General features: G+C 45.1%; 1 protein-coding gene across 3 annotated transcripts in view; it reads left to right on the top strand.

The window, feature by feature from the left end:
* The window catches only part of MTUS2 (microtubule associated scaffold protein 2), a 399,745-nt gene that overhangs the window by 273,699 nt on the left and 111,167 nt on the right, over window positions 1-14,879 (top strand). For all 3 annotated transcript variants that reach the window (XM_059892233.1, XM_025000067.2, XM_025000066.2), the window contains one exon: window positions 6,210-6,421. In XM_059892233.1, coding sequence (XP_059748216.1) covers window positions 6,210-6,421 — 212 coding nt within the window. The remainder of the gene's footprint in view (window positions 1-6,209; window positions 6,422-14,879) is intronic.

The raw sequence follows: 14,879 nt of genomic DNA, 5'->3' as shown, positions 1-14,879 counted from the left end.
GATGTCCAAGAGAGCCAGTTCCTCCATGTCCTTGCCAACCCTTGGTATGGTCAGTCTTTTAGATAATAAACATTATAATGGGTACATAGCAGTATCTCATGGTTTTAATTTGCATTTACCTGGCAACTAATGACATTAAAATGTTGAACATCTTTTTTATGTTTATTTGACATCTGTGTATATTCTTCCATAAAATATTCCAATCTTTTGCCATTTCAATTGGAAGTGTTTTTTAATTGAATTTTGAGAGTTTCTATATATTCTGGTCACAACTTTTTCAGGTATGTGATCTGCAATTTTCTTTTCTCCACAATTTATGTGCTGTTTTTTACTCCCCTAACAATGTCTTTTGAAGATTAGAAGTTCTTAATGTTCATGAAGTCCAATTAATGATTTTTTCTTTTATGGACCGTATTTTTAGTATTATCTTTAAAAATCTTTACATAACCCAAGTTCATAAATATTTTCTCCTATATTTTATTCTAAAATACTTATAGATTTTATATTTACATCTGTGATCCACTTAATTTGTTTTGTATGTAGTGTAAAATATTACTTGATTCTCAGTAGATTTCTACTGTGATCATTATTATCTCTTCTGCTTGCATTGAGTTTAATTAGCTGATATCATTAATTTGAAGTCTTTCTGATTTTCTAATGTACATTTAATACAGTAAATGTCCTTTCATATACTACGTTAACTGTAATTCACATATTTTGATATATTGGGTTTTCATCTTCATTGAGTTCAAAATATTTTCAGGTTTCCCTTTCTGATTTCTTCTTTCCCCATGATTATTTAGCAGCATTCTTTTTAGTTTGCAGATATTTAGGACTTTCCAGAGGTCTCTCTGATTGTATTTCTAATTTAATTCCATTGTTGCTGGAGAACATACTTTGGATAATTTGTTTGGTTCAGTGCTGTTCAGTCACTCAGTCGTTTCCAACTCTTTGTGACCCCATGGACTGCAGCATGCCAGGCTTCCCTGTCCATCACCAACTCCTGGAGCTTACTCAAACTCATGTCCATCGAGTCAGTAATGCCATCCAACCTTCTCATCCTCTGTCGTCCCCTTCTCCTTCCGCCTTCAATCTTTCCCAGCATCAGGGTCTTTTCCAGTGAGTCAGTTCTTCGCATTGGGTGGCCAAAGGTGGATGATTAGAGTCCTTTCAAATTTGTTGAGACTTGTCTGATACTCCACACAACAAGGGCTATCTTTTTAAATCTTGCTTTGTCAGCATGCGGGGAAAACAAGGTCATCTCTCTGGTGTCTCTTCTCATGAGGCTACTAATCCCATTCATGGAAGCCTCACGCTCATGACCTAAAATGCTTTCCCCAGAGCACCTCCTCAAAATACCATCTCATTGGAGATTAGGGATTAGCACATGAATTTTGGGAGAACACGAACAGCTCAAAGCATCTGCATATGTGTGCAGAGGAGCAGAAACATTGGAGTCCAGGCTACCACAGGAGAATGTCAAGCCAGCTCTGGTGAAGAGAAACGTATATAATGAGAGTGGACAGGTCTGGGAGCACAGCATTCCTGTCCCCAACCTCCTCTCCTTGCCTCCTCCATCCCTCTCTGAGGGCAACTCTCCTTTCTTCAGATTACTGAACATCAAATAAGCTGAGCTGCACTGGTCGGTGGTGCCTACGTCAAGCCTTGGACCCTCGACTGTCACCTGACAGGAGTGGCAGGTGAAGCCCAGGTGTGTTTCCCTCCCCTGCTGATCTGGAACTTCCTTGAGGATGGTCTTGACCCATTTCTCTCCCCACCTTTGCAGCCAGGCTTGAGGAATAGGCATCTTGTGATTCTCGTCTCTGTCCCTTGCTTACGGATGATTTCTCCCATCCCTGCCAGCTAGCAACCCCCTCCCTCTTCCACTGCCTCCCCTCCCCCAATCCTGCAAAGGCCTCTCATGACCTCCTGGTTATTAAGTCTAAGTGACACGTCCTGGTCCTTATCTCTGTGGCCTTTGGCGTTACTGATCACTCCTTTCCTGAAATTTTCCTTCCCTTAACTCTGTGACACCTATTCTTGCTGGTTTTCTTCCAGCTTCTGGAAATGCTTGCATGGAGTTGTCTTCACTAGAAACTCTTCTGCAAATTCTAAATGTTGCCAAGCAGTTTGGCCCAGGAGAATAGACCAAACTGAGTTCAAATCCTGGCTCAGTGGCTCACGTGATGTATGAACTGGGGCAAATAGCAGAATTTCTCCAAGCCTCAGCTGCTTCTTTAGTAATTCACATACTGTGAATTTTACTCTTTTAAAGTATACAATTCAGTGGGTTTTAGTATATTCACAAGATTGTGCAGCCATCACCACTACTTCCAGAGCAGTTTCTTTTACCCTCAAAAGAAACTCATACCCATGAGCAGTCACTCCCTATCCATGCTCCCCAGCCGCTGACAACCACTAGTCTACTTTCTGTTTCTTGTTTATTCTGGACATTTCGTATAAATGGAATCATATTCTGTGTGGCTTTTTTCATCAGTTGTTTTCACTTAGCACGTTTTTGAGGTTCATCCATGTCAAAGTAAGGATCAGTATTTCCTTCCTGGATCAGTGTTTTGTTCCTGGTTTGGGCTGAATAATATTACATCATGTGAATGTATCATAGTTTATCCACTCATTGGTTGATGGGCATTTGTTTCCAGATTTTGGCTACTATGAGTAATGCTGCTATGCAAATCCATGCCATTAATCTTTTCATATGCAATGTCTAATCTTAATCCCATCCAGTGTATTTTTATCTCAGACATTTGAATTGTTAATCTCTAGAATTTTTATTTAAGTCTCTTTTTATCTTTGTTTCTATTTGATGTACTCAGTCTTTCCTCCAGCCTCTTGATATATGGAATATAGTTATAATAACTGTTAATTGCTGATGCTTTTTTTGGCTGACTTCAATTGATTGCATCCCCTCTTCATCATGGCTTGTACATCCCTGCTTATTTACATGCCTGAGAATTTTTTTAGATGACTGACATTGTGAATTTTTCCTTGTTGGATCTTTTTTTTAATTCTATAAATATTCTTAAGCTTTGTTCTTGGGTGAAACTATGTGACTTGGAAAGAGCTCGATCATCTTGAATCTTTCTCATCAGCTTTGTTAAACGGATCCTGACCAGCAGTTAGTCTGGCACTGGTTTCACCAGAGCACCATGATATGAGCCTTCCAGGTGTTCTGCTGCCCTGGGAATTGCGGTGGGCACAGGAATTGATCTGGCCTTCTGTGAGCTCCCGGTAGTGTTCCCGCTAGTCCTGGGTAGAATTCTCTCCCTGGCTGTGGACACTGTCCTCACTGGCTGCACTGATGTAAGTTGTCCAGAAACTCGAGGGGCCCTTCTGTGTCTCTGTGGAGCTGTCCTCTCCGCTACTCTGCCCTGTAACCGCTGAGCCTTGAACTTCCTGAGCCCCCAGCTCCACCGTCCCAAGTTGGGAAGACTACCAGACTCCCCCTGGGTTTCCTGACTCTCTGTGCTACAGCCTGGAAGACCACCCAGAGAGCAGGTGCAGGCATCCGTCGGGGTGGTAGGGGTCATACCGTGTGTTTCTGAGTCTTCGGTTCCTTGTGCTTCATTGCCTAATATAATGTCTTGAGATCCACTGACACATATTTTGGTCGAGTGTTTTGGGTAGTTTCAGATGAGAAAATAAGTCTACTTTCTTACTCCATCTTCACCAGTGAAAGTCGCACAGTCATGTCTGACTCTTTGCAACCTCATGGATTATACAGTCCATGAAATTCTCCAGGTCAGAATACTGGTGTAGGTAGCCTTTCCCTTCTCCAGGGGATCCTTCCAACCCAGGGATCGAACGCAGGTCTCCCACACTGGTGGATTCTTTACCAGCTGAGCCACAAGGGAAGCATAAGAATACTGGAGCGGGTAGCCTATTTCTTCTCCAGTGGATCTTCCCAACCCAGGAATCGAACTGGGGTCTCCTGCATTGCAGACAGATTCTTTACCAACTGAGCTACCAGGGAAGCCAGATGTAACTATAATTTTTAATATAAACATTAAGCAATTGTTATAACACCATTAAGCCAAGATTTTTCACCCTTGGAGAAAGGAGACATTTAGATTTACTTTGATAAATAACACTCATACTTCTTGTAAATAATAAATGATAATAAATGTCCCAAAGTTGAGACTATTTTGCATAAATTTTTGTCTAAAGCGTGTGTTATCATAACCAATTCTTATAGTTGGCTTGGGAAACTCTGGCTGTAACATCTTTTTTTTTTTTTCCCCTATTTTCTGTACATCAAAATAGAAAATAATCCACTCTTTCCTTGGAATGGGAAAGGTAACCCTCTTCTTTCTAGTGTGTGTGCTTAGTCTCTCAGTTGTGTCCAACTCTTTGCAACCCCATGGACTAAACCCACCAGGCTCCTCTATCCATGGGATTGCCCCAGCAAGAATACTGGAATGGGTTGCCATTTCCTTCTCCAGGGCATCTTTCTGACCCAGGGATCGTCTCTTGTGTCTCCTCCATTGGCAGGAGGGTTCTTTAACCCTGAGCCACCTGAGAGGCCCTTCTTCTTTCTAGAATACTTATGTATGATTGGGTGGGTTGGCCGAAATGTTCGTTTGAGTTTTTCCGTAGATCGAACTTTTGGCCAGCCCAGTCATTCCTGCCTCACTTGTGCTCCGTGCTGGCCAGAAGGGAATTTCCTGCTCTCGCACTGTCTGCTCTCCACTCTCCCCAGCACTAGCCAACTCCAGACAGACAAGTGCCAGTGGGGAGTAGAAAGTAGTGTGCTACTGGGCACATTTTTTCTGAAATAAATTTAGATCAGTTTAAGAAAAATAAAGTCCTGTCTAACGATGGAGAACTCAGCCCATGTGCTCCCTGGGGTGTCATGCTGGTGCCAGCCCGCAGGAAACAGACTTCCTGTCTGTTGGGAGGTGGACCAAACTCACGAAGTGCTTTTCCTTAAGCTGGAGGGCTATCAAAGTTGCGTCCTTTCATTCTTCTCCCTCTTGTTTACAAGTGTTAAGGTCATGGGCCTTCTCTGAGATTGGAAATATGCAGGTCCCAAGGCTGCAGAGTTTGCTTGTTATCATGTCAATTGAGCTTCCAGCTTCAGGACTGAACCATGCTTTTCCATCCATTAGAATCCTCTGGATAGTGACCAGATGACTACAGATGAATTTTTCATGTTCTCTTTGCATTTTGAAGGCCCATGTTCATCCTGGCGCTCAGCCTTTGCACGCAAACTGCTTGCATTCATCTTTGTAAGAACAGAAGGTGACTGGCTTCTTTGCTCTGAGTTGCCAGTGGTCACTGGGATCACCATAGATTCTATGTGCCCCTACTCAGAGTAATGCAACCAGGGGATGTGATTGGGACAAGACTGGGGGAATGGGAGAATGTTCTAGGTTCAGGGTGTGCCCCCAAACCTGCGAGTTCAGTCAGATGCTGCAGAGTGGATCAGCAAGTGTCCTTAGGTATTGAGATGCCTGGCGAGGAATCAGAGAACCTGAAGCCCAGATGCTGACGCTGGCTTGCCCATGGTCAAGGGCAGGGCCTCATTTCTTTGCAAGTCCACTGGGCCTCCCACATGTCATTGACTGAACAGGTGCTTGGTGCATGCATGCGTGCGTGCTTAGTCGCTTCAGTCATGTCTGATTCTTTGCCACCCTATGGACTGTAGCCCACCAGGCTCCTCTGTCCATGGGATTCTTCAGGCAAGAATACTGAAGGGGGTTGCCGTTTCCTCCCTCAGGGGAATCTTGCTGACCCAAGGATCAAACTCACACCTCCTGCCCTGCTGGATTCTTTACTGCTGAGCCATTGGGGAAGCCCATCAGTGAAAGGGTTGCTAGGTTTTAAGTCTGGCTTCAACCTGGATTGAATGATTTCCCTTTAGATGTTTTCTAAGAGGAATCCCCTTGAAGGAAAAAAAAAAAAAAAGCCAACTGCTCCAAGTCTCTCTAAGCAGACCGGGAAGAAATGTAGGCAGCTGGGAGGAACTGGGCAATTCTGTCTGTTCCTCTGCTTCCAAGCGTGAAACCTTGCACTTGGAACCACTTCAACAGAACAACACTTCACAGTCCTTGTCTTTTCATTTTAACGCTTACAATGACACACAGCGGGCCATTCCTTCTCAGCCCCTTGCCGGCATCCTCGTGTTATAAAGAGCAGTTGTCACATCTGGGCTGACTGTTTTCTCACAGGTGACCCTCCTTGCTTCCTAGGGTACCCCAAGCAGAGGACCGCGGCCCCCCGCAACGGGTTCTCCCCGAAGCCAGACCCTCAGGCCCGCGAGGCGGAGCGGCTGCTGGTACAGCGGCTGAAGGAGCGCTGTGAGCAGCAGGCCCGACAGCTGGGGCTCGCGCAGGCGGAGCTGAGGACCGCCGTCCGCGGCTTCCAGGCGCTCGCCGTGGCCACGCAGCTCTTCTTCGGGAAGGTGAGGCCACGCCTATTGACTGTGGAAGCGGAGGGCAGCGGCGGGAATGGTTCTTAGTGTGTGAGCTTTAATTCGGGTTTGGGGTTAGAGATGGTTTGATTTTCAGGTGCTGCAGTGTCTCGGCCAGCATCATGGGATGTTTTAGGAGCTGAGTTGAGACTTGCATGTGAAAGACGTTAGTCTGGGAAGACGGATTCATAACCTTGATTCCAAAAGGGAAAATTACGTTAAAAAAAAGAAAAGTGAAAAAGTGAAAGTGAAGTCGCTCAGTTGTGTCCAACTCTTTGCAGCCCCATGAACTGTAGCCTACCAGGCCCCTCTTGTCCGTGGGATTTTCCAGGCAAGAGTACTGGAGTGGGTTGCCATTTCCTTCTCCAGAGGAAAAAAAAAAAAAAAAATGAAAAGGTATAAAGGGAGATTTGGAAGGTGAGAATGGGACATGTGGTGGTTTGCATTTTGGACCCGAGACGGCCAGGTTCTGAGACGTATGTGCCTCTAAGCACAGAGCAACCCAGGGCGGCAGAGCAGGCCACTGTGGCCCTTGAGGGGACCTGGGAGCTGCCAGGCCTGGGGTCTGTCCTCCGGGCCACGCTCTCAGTGTGAAGTGGGCAGCGTGGGGAGGGGGTGTCCCCCTGACCCCTTGATTCTTCTGACAACGCAGAGAGGCCTTGGGTTCCTCAGCCTAAGAGTCCACTCAGAGTCTCCTGGGCTCATCCGGACGCTGGGTCTGTTATCAGATTTGGTTTGTTGTTGTTGTCTTTTGTGACCTCTTGGATTGTAGCCCACCAGGCTCCTCTGTCCATGAAATGCCCCAGGCAAGAATACCAGAGTGGGTTGCCATTTCCTTCTCCAGGGAATCTTCCTGACCCACGGATCAAACCCACGTCTCTTGCGTCTCCTGCATTGGCAGGCGGATTCTTTACCACTGTCACCACCTGGGGAGCCCTTGGTACAGTCTGGTAACATTCACGATGGTAACATTCACCAAACGTAGTTCGGCCTCCCTGTCTCTCAATGGAGAAGGGAGGTGGTGGGAGCCTGGGTCTGACTTTGTACATTCTTGCCCCATCCCGGGGTGACCAAGGAGCATTTGGGGGAGAACTTGAACCTTTACCTTTGAAGTTTAAACACTACGAGTTATCATATCAATAACCTATAAGGCATTAATTTCATGTATGGACCTCCTGGGATCTATAAATGAAAGTAAAAGTGCTATAGAAATGTCCCCCAACCAGGAAAATGAACTAACTAAATTTCTAGCTAAAGAAGAAAAATCCAAAGAATATTAACCAACACCATGTCCACTGGTTTTCCTTATTATCTGAACCTTAAAGTGCAGAGGACTCTGGCCTTTTATGGCAGCCTGCAGCCTCTCTTGTCCCTCCCTCCCAGTGTAGAAGCCTCAGCTGCCCTGTTTAATGCTTGTTTCCTTTTTTTGCTTAAAGCTTTTCGCCCAAGGAGCTAATTCCCAGGGTATAGTTGTGATCAAAGACAAGATGAACAGATTTCAGTTTTATCAATAGTTTCCTTTTCCTCCCTTGTCAAAATGTTAACACCAGCAATCAATGACCAATTTGAATATTATGTCTTCCCTTCTGGTCTGGTACCCCTGGGGTCAACCTTGAGCTGAAATGACTGTGTTCCCATCTTGTAAGAATTAAAATTACAGACACGTTTTTGAGGCACCAAAAGGGGCAGGACTTGCCGTGTTAAATATTGAGCAGTTTTCTTATTAGAGAGAGTCGTATTTTCTTTTCTTCGGCTGGATGTATGTTTTCCACTGACAGTCAGGTCTTTAATAAAGAGAGGAAATCCGGGCTGTTGATTGCAGTTCAGTGATAAGATGTACCGTGTTACTCTGTCCACTGTCACTTCTGTGCAGCACACAGTGTCGTAACGGATCCGTGATAAAGATTTGCTGTGGATTGATTTGCCAGCGAACACCAGCTTAACACGTTGGTCACATGCACTGTGAGGCTTCCCTGGTGGCTCAGATGGTCAGAAATCTGCCTGTAATGCAGGAGACCCAAGTGCTATCCCTGGATCGGGAAGATTCCCCTGGAGAAGGGAATGGCTACCCACTCCAGTATTCTTGCCTGGAGAATCCCATGGACAGAGGCTACAGTCCATGGGGTTGCACACAGTCAGATATGACTGAGCGACTGACACTTTCATAGTTGTTGTTGTTTTTTTTTTCCCTAACATGCAGTGTGTTTTCAAGTTGGAGATTTTGGACCTACTCATGGCATCATGGCAGACAAAAAGTTTTCTGTGATGAAATTAAGGGTTGGTTCCCTCTAACGGTGCATTTCTGGGCCCCAGGAGAATTCCTGTTGGTCCAGGGGCCACTAGTTGTACTTCACTGTAGCATCCACATGGCTCTTTGATCGGAGATCCCAAAGGGCTGGGAGGTAATTTGCAGGCATGTCCATCAGAGCCCCCTACTGGCTGGAGCCAAACTCAGCTTGACATTTCAGCAAGATAGATGGTGGGCCTGAATTTCATTCTCTTTTCAGTAAATCACAACCAGCGACTCCAGACAGGCCTCCTGATGACCATGGCATTTCACCTCCCACCCAGTGTGTCCTTTTCTCTGTCCTGATCGCAACTGTCTCTCCAGATAAGCTCCAGAAGAAACAACGGACATTTTTTTTAAAGTCTGTAATTGAACATAAGCGGCTTCCACATAGGCTGGATTTGCTCCACATGGTTTAAGATGATTGATTTGAGAGTTTGTGACCCGGGTGGAGCACTCAGGGAAATAAGAGGCCAGGCAAGCCAGGAAGTGTGGGTGACGGAGCCCTCTGTTACAAGATATCGTGACCCTGACACGTTCCCTGTATCCTATTGTGGGAAGCTGATGTGTTAATATGTGAGACATGGTCACAGCCCAGCATACTGTAGCTATGCAGAGCATGACCACCACAGCCAGCCTGAAAAAACAAGCTCTTTCTGCTCTTCTCCTTAAAGACCCTGCTGGAGCTCCACACCTACATCTTTTCTCTGCTGAAGCATTTTGTCTACAAAGGCTGGCGTGGTAGAGCGAGGGCACCGTGCTGGCAAGGGGTCAGTCCCACCAGCACCTTCATCCCCCTTAAGACTTGAGCAAGTTACTGTCCCCCTTGGAGCCCTGTCAGCATCACCCACGGGAAATTAATACATCCTTGCCCTACTCAGCTGCTTGCAGCCAAGTCCCCTCTGAGCAGTCATCTTTGAGTCTCAAAGTTTCCTCAGTTGCAAATAGGATCGTTAATAACTCTTCACAAGGTTATAGAGAGAATGTCATGAATTAATGGGCAAAGGTACTTTGAACAGTATTCAGTAAAGCTTCCTTTCTGAGGACAAGGAAATCTGACAAATATTTTACTCTCAAGTGGGATGAGTAAGACAGGTGAGAAATGTAAAGTGAAAACACAGACCCCTCTTATTTCATTTTATGTATATAAAGGATTTGACTCGGGTGTCCTTTAAGAATAGAAGCAGTTTTCTAGTCCAGCTATTCAGCTGGGGCTATGTATTTTTTCCAGAATGTGCTGATTCCATTAAGGATGGGAAGTCACTAGAAAAAGGAATCAGAAGCCTAGATAAGAATCTTCCATTTCTGCCCTGTGCTCCACAGCTCATGGCACAGCGGCTGTGAGCATTGTCAGCTGTGTTTCAGTCTGAGCCCAGCATCCGGGGACGCTCAGATGTCACCTTTAAGTGCCAACACAAGCCTCACATTTACGCTGATTCAATGTAGCTCCGCTCTGCCAACAGGGCACGGTCGTCACCACCAGCCAGACAGCTTTGCTGAAATCTGTGGTCTCAGACCTCTGCGGGGTGTAGTAATAAGTGTGATTCTCAGGGACTTGCACTTCTCAGGGTCATGTTGAAAGATTATTTTTTATATCTTTCTCTGCCTGGTTCCCAGAAACACTACTCTTTAGCAGCCCCTGGTGGCTAATCCAGGAAACAACACAGATGATGGTCCTGTTAATATTAACGTATTAAGCGGCATGCCTCGCCCCATAGCATCAAATGTTACAAGTTACATCTGAGAGTGTATTTGTTTTCATTTAATTTTTAATCAGGTTTATTATATTTATTCAGTTTTTTCATATTGGTTTATATAATTTATCATTTCACTTTATGAATGTGACAAATGTTGGTTTTATTTATTTTTATTTATTACTGAAAATATTATTAGGATACAGAGAATGAAAATTAATGTCAAGCATTTGTGTATCTTCTAAGCTTAATCAAAATTAATAAGCATCAGCCTCCTTTTCCCTAAAGTATATAGCGTGAAAGTGTCAATTGCTCTCTTCTCAGACTCTTTGCGGCTCCTCTGTCCGTGGGATTTCCCAGCCAAGAATACTGGAGTGGGTTTGCCATTTCCTTCTCCAGTGGTTCTTCCTGACCCAAGGATTAAACCTGGGGTCTCCTGCATTGCAGGCAGATTCTTTACCGTCTGAGCCACCAGGGAAGCCCCAGTTAAGGGTGTACATATTTTTTAATGTAGTTCATATATTTAACTTTTCATCTTCAATTCACTTATGTTAGTAGGTTTTAATCAACCCTGCCTCCACCAACGAAAGGGTCTGTAGAGTTCAAAAAGTAAAAGACAAAGCATTTTAATAACAACATCACTCTTGTCTATTGACCATCTCCTGTGTCCTGGACAGCTTACATATAACATTTTAACCCTCACAAAACCCTGCCTGGTGTTGACATTATTTTCATTGGACAGTTGAGGAGACTGAGGCTCAGGGAGGTTCTGTAGCCTTCCCAAGACAATAGAATTAGAAAGCGATGGAGCCACAATACAACCCATATCAACCCATATCCAACCCATATCAGTTCAGTTCAGTTCAGGTCAGTTGCTCAGTCGTGTCCAACTCATTTTGACCCCATGGACTGCAGCATTCCAGACCTCCCTGTCCATCACCAACTCCCGGAGTTCACTCAAACTCCTGTCCATTGAGTCAGTGATGCCATCCAACCATCTCATCCTCTCTCATCCCCTTCTCCTCCCACCTTCAATCCTTCTCAACATCAGGGTCTTTTCCAATGAGTCAGTTCTTCGCATCAGGTAGCCAAAGTATTAGAGTTTCAGCTGCACCATCTGTCCTTCTAGTGAATATTCAGGACCGATTTCCTTTAAGATGGACTGGTTTGATCTCTTTGCAGCCCAAGGGACTCTCAAGAGTCTTCTCCAACACCACAGTTCAAAAGCATCAATTCTTCAGTGCTCAGCTTTCTTTATAGTCCAACTCTCACATCCATATATGACTACTGAAAAAATGATAGGTTTGACTAGATGGACCTTTGCTGGCAAAGTAATGTCATATCAACCCATGTCCAACCCATATCAACCCATGTCCAGCCAATGTCCAACCTGTATCAGCTCATGTCCAGCCCATATTTTCCAGGATGATATGGTATTTCCTCTCCGTCTCTGCACAGCCTCCAAGGTTGTGAGGATTTGCACTGTGCCTACATTCAGGGGAGGATTGGGAACATCGTCCACTTGTACCAGGACCCTCATGGCCTGAGTGAGTTACAGTGAGACTCACCTCTTTACTCCACACACACTCTTTGGATTATCTCTGACCCCAGATATACATCACCATGCACCCTAGCCATTCAGTTTAATTCTACACCTGTTGGTTAGAAGATTTAAAAAGGAAGATTTAAAAACTCAGTCTCAGACCCTGCCTTCTAATTCCAGAGGGGAAAGACACTGGTTCGAATCCCTGGAGGACAGAGTATTGATGTGGCTCTCAGGGGTCCCACAGGGAGCGATTACTCCAGCTGGGGCCACATGGCCGTTCAGAGAAGACAGATGCTGATGGACTGGCCCTCGAGAGTAAATCAGGCTTCCATAGCAGAGGTGGGGGGCCCAGCATAGCGGGTGGCACAGCCCTGGAACAAACCAGGCTGGGTCTGCCAGGAGTAGAGTCTGATTTGCCTAAAATGTGGAGCTTCTGGACTGTCAGTAGCCAGAAATGAGGCAGAAGGGTTTGGTGACTCAAATAGCAAAGTAAAGAGAGGCTCAATTTGAGGCAGTCAGGAGGCTTTGAGAGTTTTGGACAGAGTACATTTGAAGCTGCATTTCAGGACAATTGATACGATAGCAGAGTATGGGATGGAAGGTAGAAAGAGAACCCCAAGCAGAGAATACACTTAGGAAGTGTAGTAATAACCTGGGCAAAGGGTGGGAGGGTGAGGAGGAGGGTCTGACACAAAGGAGAGGGTGGATACAGGATCCCAGGATCCAGCCTGTGAGCCAGTTAGGGGGTCCATTGGGGTTTAAAAGTCCAAGAGGCTCCAGGTGGTAAGAGGTAAACCATTCCCACCCTGGCCCCAACAAGTCCCAAACAGAAATCACCAAACTGAGGAATGTTAGACTCATGTAGGACTCTTGTGTTTATGGCTCAGGAATATTTATAAAGAGGTTGCGGGTTCTCTGTTTAACTGTTTTCTCTGGAACTGCACACTTTGTGCATCCATGAACCCTCAGGGTCCAGGTCCCTTCTAATGTCACTTCTGCACATATGGACAGAGGATCCTGCTCCCATATGCAACATCTCCTCCCCCAACCTGGCCTAGTCCTGCTTTCTCGATTTCCAAGGTTCTTTGTTCTCTGTGATGCTGGGGGCTCCACGAGGAAGTTAAACGTGGGTTTAAATGTCAGGAGAGAAAAAGGAAGCTCTAGAAAAGCAGATTTGGGAGTCATTTGTGTAGAAGTGACATTAGAAGAGAGGTTGACAGGAGCGTGTGTACAGGAGGACATGGGACAGAGCCTCTGTAGGGACCCAAGGAGAAGCAGTGGGAAAGAAAGGAAATGCAGGCGATGAGGAGAAAGGTCATTGTGAACAGGAGAGTCCCTCCTCAAAGAAGCCAAATGAGAGAGGAGTTTCTGAAGGAAGGAGTGAATTGTAAAACCAGGTACCAGACAGTAAATGAGAATGATACAGAATGAGAAAGTATCCAGAGTTTGGCACTTTCAGAGGAGCATCTGTAAATGGGTCAGAGCAAGCAGACTCCCCTAGTTCCTTAACAACCAAATGGTTCAACAGGTTTGGCCTCCATCACCTTGGACTCCAAAATCACTGAGTATGGTGACTGCAGCCATGAAATTAAAAGACGCTTGTTCCTTGGAAGAAAAACTGTGACAAATCTAGACAGTCTAATAAAAAACAGGCATCATTTTGCTGACAAAGGTCCATCTAGTCAAAGCTGTGGTTTTTCCAGTAGTCATGTATAGATGTAAGAGTTGAACCATAAAGAAGACCCAGCACCAAAGAACTGATAATTTCAAATTGTGGTGCTGTTAAGGACTCTTGAGAATCCCTTGGACCAAAAGGAGATCAAACCAGTCAATCCTAAAGGAAATCAACCCTGAATATTCATTGGAAGGACTGATGCTGAAACTGAAGCTCCAGTACTTTGGCCACCTGATGCAAAGAGGCAGCTCATTGGAAAAGACTCTGATGCTGGGAAAGATTGAAGGTGGGAGGAGAAGGGGACGATAGAGGATGAGATGGTTGGATGGCATCACTGACTTGATGACATGAGTTTGAGCAAGCTCCTGGAGTTGGTGATGGACAGGGAAGCCTGGTATGCTGCTGTCCATTTGGTTGCAAAGAGTTGGACGCGACTGAGCGACTGAACAAGCTTGTGAAGCTGGTGCTTTTCCCTATCAGAAATGGCAATGGTGACATCTACAGGGCGCTGGCTGCAAATGAAGTCTGTGCTCTGAGAAGAGTGCTGGCCAAGTATTACCTTAAATTCCAGAGTGTTTTACAAAAGCAGGTGCTGCTCTCCTCCCCTCGTTCACTAAAGTGCGAATTGCAAGCCTGCCTGTTCTACACACGTAAGTGATACTAGGTTTGAAATGAAAATCACACAACTGCTTTCATTTTTCATTTTATTCCTGACAATCAAAGTACTAAGACAGCAAGAATAAGATGGATGTCACACACTGCAAGCAGTTTGACTAGGAGATCATTCATAAAAGCAATTACATATTGAGAGTCCAACAATCTATGTCTGTAATTCAGTCCCTAGAGATTATAAAGGCCCATGATGTCTGCTCTACCAGGAACAGAAGGAGAAATATTTAAAACTGAAAAACATTGACTCTGGAACATGGCAGTGTTCTCTTTAAAACAGAGGCATCATAAAAACTGTGCTGACAAAATAGGTAGAGGGGGTCTCATTTCTCAAATTTTTCTTCAGGAGTATTCCCCCATTGTTTTTTCAGTGTGAAAGAGTTGCAGTGCCAGAAATATATATCTATTTTACAAGCATAAAGGAGGCAGAAGGAGAGGAGGGAAAAAAATGAAGAATAAATGCAATGCATGCATGTTAAGTCACTTAGTCGTGTTTGACTCTTTGGGATCCCATCGACTACAGCCCACCAGACTCCTCTGTCTTTGGGATTCTCCAGGCAAGAATACTGGAGTGGGTT

Source organism: Bos taurus, chromosome 12 (genome assembly GCF_002263795.3).
Source record: "Bos taurus isolate L1 Dominette 01449 registration number 42190680 breed Hereford chromosome 12, ARS-UCD2.0, whole genome shotgun sequence".
Taxonomy (NCBI): Eukaryota; Metazoa; Chordata; class Mammalia; order Artiodactyla; family Bovidae; genus Bos; species Bos taurus.
This window is presented reverse-complemented; position numbering and strand designations above follow the sequence as displayed.